The 23,110-nt window shown below is 48.7% G+C and overlaps 1 protein-coding gene across 2 annotated transcripts in view; it reads left to right on the forward strand.

Annotated features, from left to right (window-relative positions):
* Nucleotides 1-23,110, forward strand: part of ZC3H13 (zinc finger CCCH-type containing 13) — a 1,331,719-nt gene that overhangs the window by 641,652 nt on the left and 666,957 nt on the right. Inside the window, exons 9-10 of one of the 2 annotated variants that reach the window (XM_069639959.1) lie at nucleotides 13,773-13,946; nucleotides 14,399-14,715. In XM_069639959.1, the coding sequence (XP_069496060.1) occupies nucleotides 13,773-13,946; nucleotides 14,399-14,715 (491 nt within the window). The remainder of the gene's footprint in view (nucleotides 1-13,772; nucleotides 13,947-14,398; nucleotides 14,716-23,110) is intronic. The other variant, XM_069639960.1, reaches the window with a different exon arrangement.

Consider the following 23,110-nt stretch of genomic DNA (forward strand, 5'->3'; position numbering starts at 1 on the left):
CAAAATGTAAAAGATGATGCCTATGGAGTTTGTCAGGCTCCGTAACCAAAAGAAGCCGTGTTCAAAAATCACATTTAAAATACACGAGAGAGTGGGGGGAAAAAGGGGGTCTCACTCTGTCCAGGTTAAAAAAATCAAGTCCGCAAATTCCAGCAAAGTTGCTGGGGGGTCTCTAAGGTGGAGGAAATTAGCACATTTCTGAGAATTCTCTCTAACACTCAGATTCAGGTTCTGGCAGGCCCGAGGTCTCTAAGGCTACCTGCTCCCAAGCCGAGGGACCCGGGGGCTCTTCCGGGGTAGTCCAGGGCGAGACTTGAGACTTTCCATGCTACTGGCCCCCAAGCTCAGGGGCCCTACCAGGCCCTCAGGGGCTTGGAAGGACGATCAGGCTCATTCTGTTCTTCTACCCTGGGGGTAAGGGATGGTAGAGTGCCACTTCAGTCGTTCCTCAGCTAGATCCAACACGGCTACCGGCACAGGTGCTGAAGGCTCCCAGCCTACCGGAGCTGCCTCAGAGGCAGTCAACCACAGTGTTTGAACTACCGGCTGAGGGCTCAGCACCTACCAAATGGATCTCTGAGGCTGGCACCTCTGCTTTGGGTGCAAGACTCAAGCTGTATCCTCTCGTGCCTGAGGCCTCTCTTGACTCTGGGTCTCTGCGCCCTCCCTTCGAAGGTGCAAGGTTTCATAATGGCAGAGCGGCACATGTCGAAGCCTGCCAGGCAGGTGACCTTCTTGGATCCGGCTCAGGGTCTGCTATTGCTTTCGCCCATCAAGTGGGCTTTCCAGAATGATTCCAGCCCCCTTCCCTCGATAAGCAGCAGCGGATCCTACGGTGCAGGATTTTGGTCCCCTCGGATACATCTACCCATCACAACCTTACAGCTACGTGCACCTGGTGCCTCAGCGCTTTGACCAGGAGCGGAGGCCCATCGCCTCTAGGGACCCGGCGGCTAGTGAGGACCGCTTCTTCAAACGCTCCCTCTTCCTCATGCGTTCCCCTCGGATGAAGGGGCTCATGAAGGACATTGTCGAGGAAGTCATCCTCCAGGCGGCGCCCCAGCCTCCTCCCCTGGGGACGCCTCCATTGCTTCTAGTCCCACCACCTGCTAAAGCCCTACCGGTTTTACTGACCCCATCACCTCCACCTCCACCTGTACCACCAATGCCTTCCCCTCAACAGCCGTTGGACTTGGCGGCTCTGGACATGTGGGTGGGGGAACCCCTCCGGCACCTGTGTCGCAGGCCCTGGATTCCCCTCGGTCTATGAAAAGGGGATGGGGACGATGACTTCCAGGACAAGGAGCCCTCTGTTTCTGTGAAGGCCTTTCATCACCTCCTCCAGGGCCTGGCGGATTCTCTAGGTGAGGAAGCCCCTGTGAGAAACCTGAAGGTATCTCACCCGCTACTCCCCGGGGATCTGTTATCTAGGTGGACAGGACACGGCCATCGCTTTTGGACCTGGTTCCTGAAGGTGGACCAGTGCGGGAGGATCACCTAGATGAGGGATCTTCCAGGAGTCGAGGTAGGACACCGGTGGATGAGACGCCGTATCCCCTTCCTTGTAACACCATTTCCCCAATGATACCTAGGAACTCAACCCCCCTCCCCTGACACAAACACTTTCTCATGGACAGTTCACCGTGAGCGACAACGAACTAACACCAGAGCTGTATACCTGACATGTCCCAACACCATGGACAGACAAGGTCATGCAATTACGGATTATTACACACACCTGACTCCCATCGCACTTCGCCACACAGATGAAAAACAGAGCATGAAAGCACACGCTGAGTGAGGCAAAACACACGAAACAGCAGTTCCAAGATGGCAGTTTAATGCAAGGAGAAAGACGGCAAGACCATAGAGGGTTGCAAGGAGGGAAGGACCTTTGACCTCTAAAGACTGTTACTTTCGTGAGCCTTGGAAAGTAAGAAACCTAGGACCAGACACTAAGATTGATCAGACCTGCACAGTGTGCCGGAGGTACCCGGGGCTCTGCTGCGTCGATAACCAAGGTGGGGAGGAGCAATTGCCACTTTGGTACTGTCCTTGGCTTCTACGACAAAGTGGCATCCGAAAAGAAAGCACAGCCGCTGAGTTGGAGAGACTGATACCAAACTAGGTTGTTTTGAACCAAGGTTGCAAGCGGCAACATTGTTTAAAGAGTGTGAGAGGCGTTGGCAATGAGCGACGCAAATATAATTGGAAACCACAAGGAGTAGCTGAACTTGTAATTGACCTTTGGGAGGCCAAGAAAAGATATCCTACACGGTGCCACTTGGGTGCTCATTCGAAAGTCTCTTAAGTATCCAACTGAGGCGGAGTGTGAGAAAAAGGAATATTGAGATCAAAGTGGTCAAGCCAAACCCGTGCACATTCGGAAGTCTTGGATAGTCTAATCTACCTCACAATCAGTCCGAGCCTGGCTGAGGGAGACTAATTGAGTAAAAAGGATCTGAGCCCGGCTGAGGGGGATCCAGGGTGAACACCCAAATTGTGTTAAAAGGAAAAGAACATTTACGTGTTGTATTTGCACACCTGGCCTTCTAAGTCAAGAGACTTACAGAAAGTCAAGAGGTTTGGACATAGGTCTTGAACTGTGAAACTGGAACTGTATCTTCGGGCTGCAGAAGCCAGAGTGTGTACTTTGCTCGAGTGAACCACCTTTCCCCGTGCTGAAAACTTATCATTTTGTGAACACTACTTTCTTTTTCATGAACATCACCCCCACACTATTTGTATATTAGTAATGAGGATTGGCAATGGGTATTTTTAGTATAGGCCCTTTTTATTTTGACAAGACTTTACTAGGACTGTATTGTTATTGTTTGATGGTTGTAGTTTGCTCCCATCTGTAGATTTAGATAGGCGTTTATCCCACCTTTGTATAAGTTCAATAAACACCCTTGAACTGTGGTCACTTTTGTCTATCTTACTGTTGATACCATGCCTTCTTTACCCCCCAGAAGTCGGGGGTGCTCACAGCGGTCTTGAGGAAACTCACCAGTACCTGGTCTGGCATTCCCTTCCGGAGGGATGTGCTGCAGTTGGTGCAAAGGGTCTGAGAGACGCCCTGGGCCAACGCCCAGATGAACAAGAAGTTGGACAGCAGGTTTAGGCTGATAGACGGGGAGCCAATCCTCCTTGCCTTCCACCCGCAGCCCTATTCCTCTGTGGTGGCCACAGCCTTGTTATATTCTAAACCATCTACTCCACGGGAGCCACCTCCAGTTGCCCCTCGAAGCTGGGCAAAGTCCTTGGGAAAGCGATGTTACTCCATCTCAGGACTGCAGCTCCAGCAGGCCAACATGGAGGCCACCTTGGCTGCGGCTAACCGGAAGCTGTGGCGGGAGCTCGGGGAATTTCTGCCCGACCTCCCTTCGGACAAACAAGCCACATTCAAGGCTGCTCTTGCAGATGCCCGGCCCATTGCGCAGGACCTCCATGGAGTATTCGGTCTGCCACATCGACACAGCCAGCAGAGGGCTGTACCTTGGGGTCGAGATGAGGACGGCGGCGTGGATGCACACCACAAAGATTTCTTCTGACGTGCAGGATCGAATCCTAAATCTTCCCTTTAAGGGCTTGGACTTTTTTCATTCGTCGTCTGATGACAAATTGACAAAGAAAAAAACCTACTCAAACAGCCAAGTCCTTGGCCATCCTGACAAAGCTAGGTCAGAAATCTTTCCCTCAATCCCAGGGTAGGACAGAGTACAAACCCCAAACTTTCTCCAGCTTCAAGGGTTTCAGAAACTGCAGTACGCGGAAGCCTCGCAAGTCACCCAGCAACAGGAGGAAGCAGCAGAGGACGTTGCACAGGGTTTTTCCGTGCCCCCCCGCCTTCCCGGCCCCTGCCTCTGACGCAAAGAACCAGTGACATTGGGGTCGTGGAACACAGCTTACCCGTGAGGGGGCGTTTGGCACTGTTCCAGGACACCTGGAAGCGTCTGTGTATCCTATCCGTAGTCTCCACAGGCTTCAGTATTCCTCTCCCTTTGCCTCTGCCATCCTCTCCTCCTCTAAGGCAGATCGGGTCCCTGGCTCTTTTATGGGAGGTCATTTCTCTCTTGAAGATGCTGGTGATAGAACTGGTTCCTCTTGCATACAGGGGCTTCGGTTACTATTCCTTGAGGTACCCAAGAACACGCAGGCTGGCCTGAGTGTAGACCTGGACCTGTCATTGCTAAACCTGTCTTTACCGCTGGAACGCTTGAATTACTCCTGCGCACATAGTCTAGTATCTGTGTGCAGGGGACTGGATGTTTTCCCTGGACCCCAAGGGTGTGTACCTGTATATGCCCATCTACCAACCACATCAGAAGTTTCTGCGGTTCACAATGGTCTTACCACTGCCAGTACAAAGTGCTGCCCTTTGGCTTGAACTCAGCCCCCCGTATCTTCATGAAGTTGAGCGCAGTGGCTGGTCTCCTCCGCTTGGAGGGCCATCATCTATACCCTTATTTGGATGACTAGCTGAGTGGGGGGTCACCCGAAGGGGTGGTGCACTCCTGCCAGAGATTCACGGATACCCTTCAGCTTGCGTTTTCCCCTCAACCAGAGGAAATCACACTTCTGCCCGTCTCAGGAACTGGTCTAGGGGTGTGTTGGAACACTACCGTTCAGCATGTGTTCCCCACGCCCGAGAGGCTTATGTCCCTCCTCAAGGCCGAGGGACACTTTCTGGTCAACTCGACCACCTCGGCATGGTGGTTCCAGCACATCCTGGGCCTGATGGCCTCCTGCGTGCTCACTGTACAGCATGTTCGCCTCAAGATGAGACGCCTCCAGCTCCAATTGATTGTCAATTGGGATCAGGAGACTGGGTCTAAGACAGGATCCTAATACCACCCTCCTGCTACCCGATCTTCGCTGGTGGTTAATGGTTGGCAGTGTTTCAGTGGGAGCCGCCTTCACCTAACCAGAGCCTGCCCTAGTGGTGACTGACTCCTCTCTTCCGGACTGGGGGGGCTACTCTGGACGGCTATGAGATTCACAGCCCATGGTCTAGAACGGAAGCCCTCCTGCATATCAATCTGCTCAAGCTCACAGCAGTGGGCCTGGCTGGCGTTTTTGCCCCTCATCAGGGACAGGTCTGTTCTGGTGAGGACAGACAATTCTATTAGTGTTTTACCTGAACAAGCAGGGTGGCACCCGCACCCCCCTCTTCTGCATGGAGGCGTTTTTGAACTGGGAATGGGCCCTGACAGAGGGGATATGAATTTTCGTCAGTCCACCTCCCAGGGGACATGCAGAAGCGGACCAGTTGAGTTGCTTTGGGTTCAACACCTACGAGTGGGAGTTGCACAACAACTCCTTGTTGCCCCTATTCCAGCATTGGCAGTTGGCAGACCTGGATTTGTTTGCATCCCCTCGGAATGCCTAGTGCCCCCAATTTGCTTCATGGGCAGGTCAGGGTCGGGGGGCGTCTCTGGGAGACACCTTCCAGATCTGTTGGCCCGGCCGCAGGTGTCTTGTGTTCCCGCCCACCCCTCTGCTCCAATGGACTCTCCGCGATTTCCAGGCCTTAGTGGGTTGCAGCCTCATCCTGGTTGCCCCCAGTGCCCTTCGAGACCCTGGTTTTCGGTTCTGCTGCAGTTGTACTCCCAGGGTCCCGTCCATCTTTTGATCCCCAGCAGGGGCTTCCTGATGCAGCAGGGCGGGGCAGTGGAACAACCAGACCAGGCCAAACTGGCCCTGGCAGCCTAGTTTGCAGCAGAGGTTTCAGTACGCTCAATTTTCAGGTGACAACAATTATGGGCAAGCTCAAATTTTCACTGCCAAAGGTTCCGATACTGTCCCCATGTTGCGGGACGCCCACAAGGATGGAGGAAAGAGAATTATGGACTATGAGTACTATAGTCACTACGGTGAGTAAAGTTAACATTTTCAGAGGTAGTGCTTTGAAAGGCTGTCTTAATGTTCAGTTCCTAGGCCAATTCCCTTGCCGTTACTTCTTAGTGATTACCTCGGGAGGCAAGTCTGGGAATAAACTGATTCTATTATCGCACATCTTAATTTGTCTAAGCTGCATAGTATTGCCGAAAACACTCGCCTTCATGGAAAACCTTAGATTGGATTCGAGACTGTCTGGCGTAGTCTTATTTCGTCTATGGTCTGCCTATTCTGTACCCTTATCTCGAGCACTGACTCCGTGTGGGAAAACTGAGAAGGTGTAATATTCTTTTTCTCCAATGTGCCCTGATTGTTTTGTCACAGTTTGCATTCTATGAAGCTGTTTGTGTAGAGTTTCTCGTTCTCCATTCTGACATCACTGTAGACTCTAACTCTTTAATGCCCAAAATGTGGTGCTTTGATCATCTTAGCTTCATGTGCCCTTTGGGGAATCTTTATCTCTGGTTTCTTACACGTGTGATTCTGCAGGGAATAGTGGTCATCCAGAGAAGCGATCAATTGTTGGCAAGCTACAGGGGAGTATTTAAATTGCCTTGCAAAGCTGTTGATCAGTGTATGAGTGTTGAAAAGGGCCACTGAAGGCTCTAAAGCTGCCATATCAGCCATCAAATTCTAGAATCCTCCACTTTTTTGCCAAGATGAGTTGAACGATGAGATAAGAGCAGAAAGGAATATTATAAAGAAAAAATTGTGAAGGACCTAGTGCTGTGCTTTGAGGGACACCATGGAGAAGAGGTCAAGAAGGAGAAATGTGCCTAGCCCAGGAGAGAATAACATGGATCCGAAAGACAGGATGGGAATCACCTCAGAACCGAGCCAGATAGACCAAGCAAGGTAAATGAAGAAAGAAGAAACGTCTGGTTTTGAAAACGCCAATAATTCTAATCCATTAGTGTCTCACAACATTTAACACTTTCATAAATTATACAATGATTAATTAAAAACCTAAAATATTTTGGCACCATTCATTACTAAAATTGGAAGAAGAATTGGCAAACTATATAACAGTGAGTTTATTTCTTAAATACATTACATTGGCTAAATCTGTGAGTGACCCAGAAACCACGGTTTCATTCGCCCAAAGCAAATAAATAACGGCCGGTCTGCATTGCCGAATATTTCTGTTATTCAAAATGGGTAACTGATAATATCTCACACATGTATATTTTGTGGATCAATATATGAAGGGAACTCTTCGGGATGCAAAGTCAAAATTGACAAAATATAGTTACTTTTCTTCCTCTCCATTGTACCAAACTTGAATTCTAGTATTCAAATGTAAACCCTTGAAATTATGCAACAGCCCCTCAAAAAGAAACTGTTCTTCATATATGGTTGCGGTGTGGTCATCAGTATCAAAGGCTGTGGAAAGGTTGAGGAGAATCGGAATGGAAAAATGTTTAGAGTGATGGGCAGAGCAGTTGAGTGGAGGGTTTAAAGCCAGGTTATTGGGGAGGGAGCATAGAGTGAAAGTTGAGGAAAAAGGAAACCTGTGACTAGATAGCATACTCTAGAAGTTAAGAGAGAACAGGATGTCCGATTTGGCCGATTCCGCTGACTCCCGTTCCTCCCCACTCTCCTCACCTGATTCAAAGTCCTCCGGTTGCAGTTGCCTGTGAGAGAGATAGTCCTTCTCCTTTTTGTGTTGAAAGTATCTGTCTCGAGAGGAAGCCACAGTGAGTGCTAAAGTATAGCAAACCTGGGGCCCCCTTCCCGAGGCGAGACAGTACGAAGGGAAAAAGCCTGTTCAGGCAGAAAAAACCCTCCGAGGAGTGCAGCGGTTCGAGAGGATCTGGAGCAAGCAGTTGTAGTGGAGTTCTTGAGGCAGTTAGCTGATGGGAGCAGGCAAAGCCGGACATCCGAAGCAAAGAAGGTTCCGGAGAGAAAGATAGCCGCCGGAAAGGGTACCAGCAGAGAAAACAACTCCGGAGCAACAGGAACCAGGGCGGCTGAATGACAGCGCAGCCGAAAGGTAAGGCAGAGGAGGCGGGCGTGGAGAACAGCGCACCGTAGAGCTGAGGGAAGGAAGAGAGAGAGAGATAGTCCGGAGAGGGCGGACCGAAAGTACAGAAAGTGACCGAGGAGGTCAAGGCTGGAAAACTAGCGTGTAAACCCAAAGCAGCGAGCTAGCGCAGTGAAGGGGGTTGCAACGCCGCGATCGCTGGGAGAGGAGGAAAGAAATACTACCAGCGACGCCATGTTGGAAAACCACTAGACCGTAGGGTGAGTAACAGAGAAATCACGTAGTGGAACCTCCGCACGCCCTTCCAGCGCGTAACCGCCAACGCGGATACAAACGCCAAACAGGACGGCGAATGACAGTATGCCCTCTCCCAGAGCGTAGGACCCCCGGCTTAAAGGGGAAGCGGGCATGAAACTGAGCCAACAACCGAGGGGCATGAATGTTGGAAACCGGTTCCCACGAGTCCTCCGACCTAGGGTAACCCTTCCAAGACACCAAATACTCCAACCTACCACGGTAGTGGCGGGAGTCACGTAAAGCAGAGACCTCATATTCCCTAGAGGAATCCACCTGAGGAAAAGGCTGGTCGGGAACAGCTCTCTGGTGGACGTCCGGGATGAAAGGTTTGAGAAGAGAGGCATGGAAGACAGGATGAATGCGGCGGAGGTAAGGAGGTAGTTTCAGTCGAAAGGCAACAGGATTTATTTTGGAAAGAATGGGAAAAGGACCCAAAAAGCGAGGAGAGAGTTTAGAAGGGTGAACCCATCGCGGCAAGAACCTGGTGGACAACCAGACCTTGTCCCCTTCCTTCCATTCAGGGCAAGGCCTACGATGTTTGTCCGCTTGGGTTTTGTTGTATTGACGACTCTTCTCCAAACACCTTCTGGCAGTGACGTGTGCATCAGAAATAGACTGCAGTACTTCTTCAGCCGTCGGGGAATTGGTGGGTGACGGAATGTAGGGAAGAAGAGATCTTGGGTGTACCCCATAGGTGCAAAAGAAAGGAGAGAGTCCAATGGCTGTATGAAATGAGTTATTATAAGTAAACTCTGCCGTAGGAAGCAAAGAAACCCAATTGTCCTGAAGACGATTGCTGTAGCATCTAAGGTACTGTTCCAATGTGGCGTTAAGGCGCTCAGTTTGACCGTTGGTCTGAGGGTGGAAGCCAGACGACAGAGCACGTTCCATACCAAGGCGAGAACAAAGAGCCTTCCAAAACTTCGAAACGAATTGGCTGCCACGATCCGAGATGATCTTGTCAGGGAGACCATGAAGACGGAAGATATCGTGGGCGAAAACCTCAGCCATCTCGGTAGCCGTAGGAAGACCACGCAATGGGGAAAAATGAGCCAGTTTGGTCAAGGTGTCAACTGTAACCATAATACAGGAGCAGGAGTTAGAAACAGGAAGTTCTACAATGAAATCCGTAGAAAGCAAACCCCAAGGGCGAGAGGGTACTTCAGGTTGGGTGAGAAGACCCAAGGGCTTGCCGGTAATGGACTTAGTCATGGCACAAACCGGGCAGCTGAGTATGTATTCCTCCACATCCTTTTTGAGTTCCGGCCAAAAAAAAGAACGAGTGATAGTTTCTGTGGTACTTAGCTTCCCACGATGACCTGCAGTGAGTGAATCATGACACCAATTTATGATCTTCAGACGTAGTGGACCGGAAGGTATGTATAGACGATGGTTGAGGAATAGCAAACCCTCTTTGTTGGTGTAGGAAGTCTCTCCTCTGAGTAGCGGAACGGTACCATCCGAAGCAACACCAGCTCGAACCTCTTCCAAAAAGGTATTAGCAACCGTTAAGATCCTATTCCTGTGGAACATCGGCTCTGGGGTATGTCTTTTCTCCTCACATATGGGACCCTTCCGAGAGAGAGCATCCGCAAGAGTATTGTTGGTACCAGGCAAGTAGGTAATTCGCAAATCATATTGGGCAAAGAAATATGCCCAGCGAGCCTGCCTGGAGTTGACACACTCCATATTCTGAAGGACCTTGAGATTCTTATGGTCCGTTCTGATGATAACGGTCTGCCTTGCTCCCATCAATAGATGTCGCCAGGTCTCACATGTGTGTTTTATAGCCAGCAATTCTTTTTCAAGTACGGAGTAGTTCAGTTGGCTGGGAGACAACGTCTTGGAAAGGTAACAAATGGGGTGTTCTCGTTCCTCGAACACTTGTAGCAGAACCGCTCCAATGGCCAAGGCCGAGGCGTCCGTTTCGACGATGAACAGTCTATTCTGGTCAGGATGGCGCAAAATGGGAGCAGTACAAAAAAGATTCTTGAGATTGTGAAAACTCTGTTCTGCTTCGGAAGTCCAGCTAAAGGGATTGTTGACCTTCTTGAGTAAAGAAGTAATAGGGAGAACTGCTTTAGAGAAGTTTGGGATGAATGAGCGATAGAAATTAGAGAGCCCAAGAAACCTTTGGACCTCTTTGATCGAAGCCGGAGAAGGCCAGTCCAGAATAGCAGAAACTTTGCTGGGATCCATGGCGATGCCTCTTTCAGAAAGATGATACCCTAGATAGGGCACTGAAGTAGCAGCAAAAACACACTTCTCTGGTTTGACAAGAAGTTGGTTGTTTTTAAGTCTTTCCAAAACTTTTTGGACATGGGTTTTGTGGTCCTCTAGGGTGCTGGAATATATAAGATGTCGTCCAGATAAATGATCATGGAGACAGACAATAAGTCTGAAAACATCCGATCCATAAACCGTTGAAATACCGCAGGAGCATTCACCAAACCAAAGGGCATTACTCGGTACTCAAATAGACCGAAAGGAGTGCGAAAAGCGGTCTTCCATTCATCTCCTTTGGCGATGCGTAACAAATGGTAGGCATTTCTGAGGTCTAATTTGGTGAACCAACGTGCACCTTGAACAGCTTCAATGATCTCATGTAATAAGGGCATAGGATACCGATCCCGGATAGTCACCTTGTTGAGGCCTCGGTAATCGATACATGGGCGCAATTCAGTTGAGTCTCTCTTCTTGATAAAGAACAAAGAAGCTCCGGCAGGAGACTTGGAAGGTTGAATGAGCCCATTCTGAACATTGGCATCAAGATAATCTTTAAGAACCTTTCTTTCCGCTTGAGTTAAAGAGAACATCCTACAGAATGGAACCAAAGCATTGGGTTCTAAGTCAATGTTACAATCTTCTGGCCTATGGGGAGGTAAGGTCGCTGGCTTTCTTTCGACGAAAACCTCTGAGTAAGGGGAACAGTACAGAGGTAGAGCATGAACCCCAGCCAGTTGTGTGGTAGACCCTGTAACAATCTGAGGAATACCGTCGTCAGAAAAACAGTTGAGCTTGCAGTAGGAGGAAGTAAATTGTAGTTGATTGTCCGCCCAATTGACATGAGGGTTATGTTTTCTGAGCCATGTGAAGCCAAGAATAACCGGAAAATGGGCAGCTCGAATAATGTTAAACCGGATTGTCTCAGAATGTTGAAATATGGTAACTGATAGATCCTCGGTGGTATGAGTAATAGGCCCTGAAGAGAGAGGAGAACCGTCGACCCCTTCTACCTTTTGATCTTCTTTGCGAGGCAAGGTACGGAGACCCATCCTTTTGGTCCAGATGACATCGACAAAGTTTCCGGCGGCTCCGCAGTCCAGGAGTGCGAGACACTCAACTGTTCTGCCGTTGACCCTTATTATAACAGGTAGAACCATAAGCCTGGAGTCCTCAGGAATGTATGGAGCCGAAATAGAGAGAGACACATAGGGACTGGTGGATGAATCAGAAGCCCCTCGGAACCAGGTCCCTACTGGCGCCGAGGGAAACCGTTTCCCTGACGTTTCTGAGGAAGTTCAGTACATTCCTTGAGGAGATGTTGATCCGATCCACAATAGGCACATAGACCTTTCTCCTTCCTTCTTCTTTCAGTCGCGGTAAGAGGTCCTCTAGTTGCTCCAATCTGCATGGGTTCGTCTGTAGTATGGGAAGGAGAGGAGGAGACGGTGGAATCGGAAAAATGAACGGTTGTTCGTTGTTTTCGGCGTTCTGACCTTCGTTCCTGCAGTCTGTATTCAATTTGTAAAGCTGCGGAAAGCAGATCCGAAAAAGATGGTGGCCTGGAAGCCCTGGCGAGTTCGTCCTTAATTTCCTCCTTAAGGCCTCGCCGAAATATGGCAAACTGTGCCTGTTCAGACCACCCAGCACCCGAAGCCAATCTCTTGAATTCTGATATGTACGATAGAACATCCGATGACCCTTGTCGGATATCCAACAGGTCCTCGCAGGCGGTGAAAGTCAGTTCGGGTCTCTCAAAGGTCTGCTTCAACAGGTTCTGAAAACCAGCAAAATCGTGTAAGATGGGATTAGCCCCGGTAACCAGCGGAGTGACCCATGCCAGTGCATTGCCGGTCATGTTCGAAACCATGAACCCGATCTTTGTCTGGTCGGTGGCAAACAGCCGGGGCCTGAAAGTAAAATATACTAAGCAGGCCTCCAAAAACTCTTTGACCTTTTTAGGAGTTCCATCGAACTTCCCTGCCGAAAGAGCCATGACAGGAAGTTCTGGGGATTGTGGTTCGCGGGCAGTAATCATCTGTTTCAAGACCACATTCTCTGCCTTAACAGTTTGTAACTCTTGGGAGATTCCCTGAATGGCCTTCCATAATTCTTGTATCTGCTCTTCTGCCGACATTTTTAGGCGTTGCAATCTGTCCGATTTGGCCGATTCCGCTGACTCCCGTTCCTCCCCACTCTCCTCACCTGATTCAAAGTCCTCCGGTTGCAGTTGCCTGTGAGAGAGATAGTCCTTCTCCTTTTTGTGTTGAAAGTATCTGTCTCGAGAGGAAGCCACAGTGAGTGCTAAAGTATAGCAAACCTGGGGCCCCCTTCCCGAGGCGAGACAGTACGAAGGGAAAAAGCCTGTTCAGGCAGAAAAAACCCTCCGAGGAGTGCAGCGGTTCGAGAGGATCTGGAGCAAGCAGTTGTAGTGGAGTTCTTGAGGCAGTTAGCTGATGGGAGCAGGCAAAGCCGGACATCCGAAGCAAAGAAGGTTCCGGAGAGAAAGATAGCCGCCGGAAAGGGTACCAGCAGAGAAAACAACTCCGGAGCAACAGGAACCAGGGCGGCTGAATGACAGCGCAGCCGAAAGGTAAGGCAGAGGAGGCGGGCGTGGAGAACAGCGCACCGTAGAGCTGAGGGAAGGAAGAGAGAGAGAGATAGTCCGGAGAGGGCGGACCGAAAGTACAGAAAGTGACCGAGGAGGTCAAGGCTGGAAAACTAGCGTGTAAACCCAAAGCAGCGAGCTAGCGCAGTGAAGGGGTTTGCAACGCCGCGATCGCTGGGAGAGGAGAAAAGAAATACTACCAGCGACGCCATGTTGGAAAACCACTAGACCGTAGGGTGAGTAACAGAGAAATCACGTAGTGGAACCTCCGCACGCCCTTCCAGCGCGTAACAGCCAACGCGGATACAAACGCCAAACAGGACGGCAAATGACACAGGAAGAGGAGAGATGGGGTGAGTATTTTAAGGAATAGTGGGATCAAGGGTGGTTTTTTAAAATAGTTTTTTTAAGTATGGGTATAATCTGAGCATGAGCTTGAAATACCTTTAACCATTAACCTTTTGAGTGCCCTGCAGTTCCAAGGCAAAGATGGTTTTGCCTAAGTACTTGGGAGGGGTTGTGCAAGGTGGGGAGGAAGGTAGGGGTTGTGCAAGGGCCAGCTTAGAACTTTTTGCTATCCCTAAATTTGGACTTATGTATATTGTAAGAAAATGTATTTTATCTTTTCCAGCCGTTAGTTAATACTTGCAATGTACTTTAGTAACTTGAAAGTGCAGTTATTCAGATATTTAACCTTAAGTGCATTATTTGATCTATTATTTTAGCATCATGACAACCTTTGATTTATTTCATAAACAGAGATCATTCTGAAGGTTCTCGCAGACAGAAGCGATCCCCCAGTCCCTCTGATCGTTCTGGCAGTAATTCTTCGCAATCCAGAGAATACTCTCCCCCTGCAGCACGGAGGCGACCAGCATCCCCGGCTCCAGCAAAGTCGACAGCACCAAAACATTCTTTCTCTCCATCTCGCAGGTGTGATATTTATGAGACACTCTGGTAGTCTAAGGAAGGAATTCAGCTATTTTCATTCTTTGTTTATTTTTTTAGATTAAAGTTCAAGGCATGCCCCACTTCCCCACAAAGAAATGTGAATAATGTATTGCAGGGTGCACTAACGGAACTGTACTGTTACTCTTACTGCCGACAAACCATCTCATGCCTGCTGTTAAGCTGAAATATGCATTTCTCAGGGCCTTTTCAAAGAATAAAAAAAAGAAATGTGCACAGTACTGGATAACATTACTTAGCATCAACATTGTTTATTAATAAAAGACAAATACTTAAAGGAAATGACTTATAATTTTGTAATTGTGCTTAGACACTTTTAAAAGCGGGTCCTAGAAATAATTGGCATTAAGAAAGTGCAACCCATGGAAATCTTTTGTCTCCTCCGACCTAGTCTTTTTTTGTTTTTGTTTTTCCAGTAGGTCAGTTTCACCTTCTGGACCACACCACTCACCAGTATCCTCCCGTCATCAGTCTCCCTCCTCAAATTCAGAATCCTCGGAGCAACGCCTTTCTGTATCTCCTCGACGTAAACGGACTCCTTCACCCCCTTACCAGAGAGTGGCTTCCCCACTGGCCAGGTGCTCAGCTTCTCCATATTTAGTCCGCACTTCTGCCTCACCCTTGAAAAAGCAGCGAAGTCCTTCAAAAAATCGTTCTCCAGTCAGGGAAAAAGGAAGAGCTGATCGGGAAAGGACTACTGTTTCACGTGAGCGACGCCATGAAAGGAGAGAAGGTATGGACATAAACTTTGTACCATATATTACTTGTTTCTTTGGGAGTTGTGTGATCTTTGACAGTTTGTGTTTACCTGTATTCTTCAATGGTATTTTTTATCATTTTTACTCCTGTGGGTCTATCTGGATCCTGCAGGACACTTGTAAATAAAACGTGAAAATCTTTAAAAATATATATTTTTCAAATTAAAAACACAGGCGTGAGGGCTCTTGAAGGCTTGCAATTTGCCCTGCACTATTATTGTGCACTGCAGCAATGATTGCCTTGTAGTTTTATTCTTAGCTTAACGTTCTCTGAGGATCAGCGTCTTCTTTAGGTCATCTTGCTTTTTCAAAAGGCACTCTTTCCTTTCCTTACAAACCTTGATTCTACGGCCAATCTTCCAACTACTATGAAGGGTGTGTTTGTATGTCTCAAACGTTTTTTTTGTTTTTGCAGTAATTCTGATTGATTTTCCTTTTAAGAACTGCTCCATTGTGGCTTCTGCTAGAACTAGTCTGTTAAAGCAGGAACGTTAATAGAAGGCTCTTGCATACGTTCTGTTCTTAAGAATTCATCCTCCAACAAGATTCCGTGATAGTGTTAACAGTGAGAAAGCAATGGCATTTTTCTTCTTACTGTCTGCTGGCCGTTTAGAGCAGAATAGAAAAAGGATTGAGTACATGGGAATGAAGGTGTACAGATCCACCACTAGCTTTAAGAGCTTTAAAGAGAATGGAATTGCTCAAAAGATATTCATGTTCTATCTGGGACAGAGTTGACCATTTCCTGTCAAATTATACAAGCATTAGGGTATCAGATTGATCTAACCTTAATATTTGGCATAGTCTTTAATTTGGAACGGTTTTTATGGCGAAGGCTGATGTAACTTATGCCTGAAAATAATAGAAAATCTGGGACATTCCATTTGCAAGCAAACAGTATGCAGCACAGAGGTGGATGAAGAAATTAAGATTGGTGTAGAGATCTGAGAATCGGAAGTCTCTGGGATTTGTGAAGGGGAAACAACTTTACTGCAGGCAGTCCTACAAGCCTACATACCATAAAGAGTATTAGTTGTTCCTTTCACCTCAGTAGAAACTGCAAAGTATGTATTGGCAAAAGCAGTCAGCTGGCAGTGGGAGAGGATGGCTACTCTGTCAGCAGCCTTGGGTAAAGCTACTGAATCAGCTGCTTATGCTGCTTTTCCATTTCCGCCATTTTGTGCATCCCAGTGGGGCTGGGGGATGTGACAGAATTCAATCTGGTGAGGGCGGAATAGCCTAAGCTTTTTCGACTTTTAATAATAAAATAATGTGGGTAATTTTGTTTCTGAAAGTGAAATCTGCTAATCCGACCCCACTATCCTAATGCTCCGTTCCAACGAAAATAATGTAGGCATGTACCTTTCTACAGCCAGGCTCCTGACATTCGCAGCAGCTGCCCAGCAGTGCCAACTGAGCAGGTTCAAAAGTCACATGTATATCACTGAACACAGATGCTGGACTAGTTCCAACAGGCCATTTTGTTTTTACTGCCTGCACCTTTGTTTCAAAGGATAATTGTGTTTCTCTGCAGCCTGTTGATCTTTATTAATATATAAATATAAGCCATGTCTAATTATGACACTGTGGCAACTGAGATTACACAATTAAACAGCTGCAATCATTGGAAGACATATTATTGTCTGAGCATTGACCCATTCATGACAGGCCCTACTGTGTGTTAACTTTCTGGCCTAGTGGTTACCCACAAGCGCCATGTTGGGTCCTGCCTAGAATGCCTCTTTGTTGCCCTGAGGAGGGTTGACGCCTTCCACCAGGGAACAAAAACTCTCCCTCTGAGGTTTCCTGGAAACTGATGTTTCAAAGATAGTCCTGTCATGACAACCTTCTCACACCAGGGTACTGATTTACTGGATTCCTTTTAAAGTGGGCAGACCAAGGTAGGGGGGCAGAGTTAGTATAGTCCATTGGTTTTAGTCCCAGTCGCTCATCCTGTAGAGGTTGCTGAACCCCACACAGCTTCCAGAAATGTATAGTCTACAACTGACTATATCCAATTAGTCTCTACACCTCCCAAGGGGAAGTGGATAAAATAATAAATCAGCAGATCCACTTGTTCAACACATCAAGAATGTGCTGCTGGTCAGGAGTTTACAAACATGCATTAGCTTTTCTTTTTTACAATGATTGTTCCCTTTCAATTTTCTCCCTGCGTTGGTCTAATAAACTACCCTCATCACCTGGTTGCCTTTGCAATGAGCTGAAAGACTGGGATACGGTTTTACACTTTTAGTCATATGCTTATTTGCTTTTTCTCTTGTCAGTTTTGTACTTATTTTCAAGGTTAAAGTATATTGCAACAAATGCACATTCCCATGTGCAGACTGTTCCGTGCAATTCGCCTCTTAAATCACTTAAACAATAGTACTTTGCTGTCCATGCACGGATACAAGATTAATATAATTATGTCCTTTCAGATGAATCTGCGACTGAAACTTCAATCCTCCTATGCCGCACTGAGAATTAACCATGCGTCCCTACTCGTTAACAGGTGCAATAGTGTGCCCCCGCTGCTGGGCTTCCATACCATTCTTTCATTACCCGCGCTGCTGCTCGCAGGCCACTGGTCATCATGTTGATACACTCCATACGAAACACGTGCAGGCTCGAATGTGAATCCGTTACATGCTGGATCAGAAACATTCATTCAAGCACACCATGCAAACTTCCAGTGGTTTCCCCAACTCAGTAATTACTGCAACTTAAAATTCTCCAGCATGGATTCACATGGTCATGAATATTCCCCGTCCTCAGGCTAGTAATCCTCAGTAAAAAAAAAGAAAGCAGTTTTGCTTTAGACTAAAAACTGCTTGTCTCCGCTATAACCAATGACTGTCCTTTGGGTCATACTGCCCCCAGCCAATGATACTCATCCTTGTAAGCTCCACCCCGGTGGACATCTTCAGATTTTTACCGCACTTTTGTGTTGGGAGTCCTCTCACTTTGGTCCTCAAGAACTGTGATTTCTTTTTTTTCTGCTATTTTTGGATAACCTTTTGATTGCTTTTCTTCAATCCTTTTATCGTCAACCATCGCGGTTGACTACCAGCAATGGGGATCCGTTGTTGGCAAAGATGGAGTTCCATCATTGCATCTTCTCTACACATTTTCAGCGGGCCCAGGCTTGGGCCTACAGCTCACCTAGACAATGTCCGACGTGGGCATGAGAAGTCACTTTAGGGCATGCATATCCTGTGGCCTGAAGAACGTGTATGTCGAGGATCGGCCCCTCAAGTGTCTGAATTATCTGCATCTGGACTACGATGATGACAGATGTGAGATCTGCTGTGGATTCCCGGCGAAGACCAAGCGAGATCGTTATCGCTCGCTGGTTGGTGGCTTGGCTCAAGGAGGAGAAGGCCTCTGGCCCAGCCTCCCGGCTCAGTCGTGTCTCATCGAGGACTGGCAGGTCCCATGAGTGTGCTTTCTCTGAGAAAAAGAGGTTGAGGTCCTGTGATGCCCCTTCTGAGGGGATCCAAAAGAAGGCGAAACAGCACGCATCTACTTCATCGAAGGTCACAACTGCTGCAGGATCTGGCTCAGGCAGGACCCACTCTCCGGCACAGTCGATGGTAAGCCTACCAGTGGAGGAGGGGTTCCCTCTGTGAGGAGGTCCCGGACTCCTTCCAAGCACAAATGCTCTTCCAAGGGAAGATTGTCGGAGACCTGCGGGAGGCCCGTTGATGGTCTCCCCGGCTTAGTCATCTTCGCTCCCAAGGACCCGGTCGACGACACCTTAGTCTACCAGCACCACAATTCAGTCGACGACTAATGCTTCGTCGACGACCACGACTGTCAACGACCACCATTACTTCGTTGACTAAGAGTTCAGCGGCGACTGCTGTTTCCATGGTCGCGACAATGGCGACGCCAAGGGTGGCTTTGCCGCCACACCCTCCATCTGATGTGCCGACCTTGACCTCATCGGCTGCAACACCACTTTTGCAACTTGTTCAGCCTCCTTCTTCCCGAAAGACTCGGGTGGGGTGAGAGACTTGCTACCTCCGTCCTACTTTCTTCCAAGACCCGTGAGGGTATCCCTAGTGCCTGTGGGGTCTCTGAGGGAGTCTCTGCACATCTACGGTAGTTCGGAAGGTGAACATCTACCTGAGGTGTTTTACTCAGACCATGAAGGGGGACATCGGCCCATGTCCCAGGAGGGATCTCCATGCCAGGACCCATACCTGCTGTTTGCCCCTCCAAGGGGGTTTAAGACCAGAGCCATTCCCCTCTGTGCCCTTCACACCCCTGTCAGCACCCAGTAATGTCGCTGGACAACCTCTCCACCATGCACACCTTGGTGGCAGAAATTCAGCAGAGGCTCTACCCCCTATCGTCAACCTTCCTGCTCCATTCAGGAGGTATCCAGTAATATGGTCGCCAAAAAATTTCATTTTTAAAAAAGAATCGCAGCAAAAAGGCTCTGGTGTGACCAGGTAGAAATGTTTCCATTGTACCACGCAAGGGCAGCGGGGGCTGCAGGGGTGTCCATTATATGGATTGTGGGGGCCACACGAGAGCCTTTTTGCTGCGTTTCTTTTTAAAGCGCCCATTTTTACTGCAACTTTATTACATGAAACCATTCAGAAAGCCTCAAGGGGCCGCTACCCAGGCCTATTGCAATGGAGGCCAGCGTGGTCGCACACAGTCCAGGAAGCAGACGCCCAAGCAGCCTGAATCGGCCGTCGACCTGGGCCCCTACTTTCGCACCCCAGTGGGAGGCAAACTATCGAACTTTGTCGAAAATTGGAAAGCCATCACCACAGAAAAATTGGTGCTGGACTTTCTTCAGCAGGGGCATGTTTTGGAATTTCAACACAGGTGTCCTCTCATTCCTCCTGTTGCCCAGAACTGCAAATGGCAGTACTGTTGCAGGAGGTTCAGGCGATGTTAAGGAAATGGGCAATAGAGCCGGTCCCTCATCGACCCTGGGCTCCAGTGTCCAGATACTTTTTGGTACGGAAAATGTCCGTAGGTTGTCGGCTGATCCTAGACTTAAGACGCCTCAACACGTACTTGAAGTTCCAGAAATGCGGGATTGTTACGTTGCAGCACATGCTCGACCAGCTGGAGGAAGGGGATTTCCTGGCAACTTTGGACCTGGATGATGCCTACTTTACCCGTCCCCATTCACCCGAATCATCGGACGTTACTTTGGTTTGTAGTCCAGGGACGGCACAACCAGTTCAAGGCCCTGCCCTTTGGCCTAAAATCGCTGCCAGGGGTGCTCAAGAAGTGCTTGTCCCTGGTGGCAGCGCATCTATCTTAAGGATGTCCACGTCTACCCTTATCTGGACGACTGGCTCATCCGCTCCTGCTCTCATGCACTGGCGAATCGGCACACAACGGAGACCATAATGCCTTCTGATGGATCTCGATTCACCATCAATTATCCAAAGTCCTGCATGGAGCCATTGCTGAATGCTCTTTTCCTGGATGCCCGTCTCAACACGTTCGCAAGCCTGGCTACCCCCTCTGAGGAGAGGGTGACAGACATCCCGATGAAGGTGCAGTGCCCAACAGCGCACACTGCACCTGTACGCTCCATCGATTTTGGGCATGATGCCCTCCTGCATCCACCTTGTTCCTTTTTGCATGCTCCAGATGAGGCCTCCAAGAGTTTCTGGATGCAAGGTGGCTGCAGGTCACAGGCACTTGGACGGACAAGATTGCCCTCACCCAGGAGTTTTGGCAAGCTCTACAATGAACGTCCACATCTCACGCAAGGAGCTCCCTTTCAAACCCCTCAGTTCCAGACCGCAGATGCCTCCTTGGAGGGGTGGGAGGGGCCAACACCAGAAGGTTGCATGCCTGAGGCTTCTGGTTTTCGGAAGAGGAAGACCTCCACATAAACATCCTAGAGCTCTGGGCAGTCTTCTGGGCCCTCAAATCGTTCCAACCTTATCTGCGGCGCAAGGTGGTGCAGATCTTCACGGACAACTCGCCATCATGTTATACATCCGGAAGCAGGGCGGGACGCGCTCCACCGCGCTCTCCCTGGTAGCCCAGTCCCTGTGGCATTGGGCCATTCTTCAGGGCATTTTCCTCATCACCTTCCACCTGGCAGGCATCAAGACCACCAGCGCAGACTTGCTCAGCAGGCAGCTGAGGTCCTACCACTAGTGGGAACTTTTATCAGGCTCAAGTATGTCTTCACTTCTGCATGTGGGGTCAACCCCAGATCGATCTCTTCGCAATGACGGCCATCTCCAAGTACCTGATGTTCGCCAGCAGGTATCCTCAGCCGAGGAGCCCGGGGGGATTCTTTTTCATTCCTGTGGGGCGGACTCTCCCTGTATGCCTTCCCACCAATTCCACTGCTACGTGTGATCAACACATTCAGACCTTGCCATTGCAGGGTGATCCTCATTGCTCCGGCATAGCCACAGCAGATCTAGCACCCGGACCTACTCCGTCTGTCAGTGGCTCTGTTCATCCGACTGCCTCCACTTCCCAATCTTCTCTCCGGAGAACACAAAAGAATACTTTACCCAGCGTCTGAGCCTCATGGCCTGGCTCCTGCAGCCCTAGAGTTTGGACATTATTCCCTGCCGCTGGAATGCAGGAAGATCCCAGCCAGAGCTTTCTCTGCGCTGTCTTGTTATGGCCATAAATGGAAACGCTTCACAGTGTGGTGCAGGACTCAGAAGATTACGCCTCTGTGAATCACAGCTCTGCAGCTCCTCCAGTACCTGCTTTCGCTGGCCAAATCTGGCCTGGCTCACGTCTCATCAAGGTGCATCTAGTGGCCATATCCTGGTACACCCGGGTGCCTAGTAAGACCTCCCTGTTGTTGCACAGGCTCGTCAAGGAGATCCTCAAAGGCATCTTCAGGACTTTTCCACTAGTGAAGACCCCTGCTCCCGCTTGGGAGGTCAGCGTGGTTTTGACTAAGCTCATTGGGCCTCCGTTTGAACCGATGCATCAAGAGCCTCTGAAATTTCTCTCGTGGAAGACTGCTTTCCTAGTGACCATCACCTCACCCAGGCGGGTCGGGAAGATTTAGGTCCTCTCTTGCAAGCAGCTGTACTTGACCTTCTACGCTACAAGGGTGGTGCTGCGCACCCACCCCACCTTTTATGCCTAAGGTTCCTTAAGGGTTTCATCTCAACAAACCTTTGGTTTTGCTAGTCTTCTTTCCGAACCCTTTTAAGTCTGCTGAAAGGTCGTTGCATTTGCTGAACGTTGTTCGTGCCTTGAAGTTTTATTTGGTGTATCACAAGGGGAGTAGCCACTGATAAATGTTAGAACATACTACCAGTACTTTATTTTTCTATTTGAAGCAAGGTAATGGTGGTGGTCTATAAGTCACCGGTGATCCATCCTTATGGTCTGCTATTAGCACCCCTTAGGCAACAAGACTATTTGAAAATCATTTGTACACTTATTCTTAGTCTTGTTTATAAATGTTCTCATGAGTTTTATTTCATGATGCTTAATATACTGGTTATGCAACACTCAAGGTGGGTCATACCAGTCAGTTAAAGATGAGCAAAACTAAATTAGAGCATTAGTCTCAAATCTGTGCTCAAACAATTTCAAAAACGAAACATATTTTTCACATTTATGTTAACAATACAATATGGATAAAAAAGCAACTTCATTTCAAACAATACAGACAAAAACAAGCAACATAGTATAGGCGAGTGTGATTAGCACAACTTAATGGTGCAATAGCATAGAGCATATGGGTTGAAGAAACCAATTGTCTTTCTAGAGTGAAAACATCCCCATATGCTGTGGAGTTATCTATGATCTGTTGGTGACCAATCCACAGTCTATTTTGGCACAAACGGAGGACTATCGGAAGATCTCAATTGTCCGTCAATTTTGGACCGGGGGACATGGGAAGGCCCTGTCTAAGGCTTACATTTCCAGGTGGCTCTCCGGCTGTATCATGCACTGTCATAGGCTGGCCAACAGACCTCTTCCAGGGAGGCTGAGAGCCCATGCCACCAGAGCCATCATAGCTACGACAGAGTTTCTCTCTGGTGTTCCCCTGCTCAACATTTGCAGGGCTGCTACGTGAAGCTCCACCCATGCCTTCACGAGATTCTACTGTGGCAACAGGAATTCCAGTGAGGAGTCGTGGGACGGCCAAGCAGTGCTATGCAACCTGTTTGCTTTAGGCGAGGCTGGTCCAGGTCTAAGTGTATTGCTTCTGTTGAACCTTGCCATCTCCTGTGGTTGTGTACATGTACTGCTGTGTAATCGTATTCATGCGCATGTGAATCATGCCAGACCCCATGTTGGAGAAGAAACATGTTACTTAACTGTAACTCCTGCTCTCCAGCATGGGTTTGGCATGGATTCACATACACACCCTCCTTCCTTCCCCTCTGGCTCTTC

Source organism: Ambystoma mexicanum, chromosome 7q, assembly GCF_040938575.1.
Source record: "Ambystoma mexicanum isolate Mex_15411 chromosome 7q, UKY_AmexF1_1, whole genome shotgun sequence".
Lineage (NCBI taxonomy): Eukaryota > Metazoa > Chordata > Amphibia > Caudata > Ambystomatidae > Ambystoma > Ambystoma mexicanum.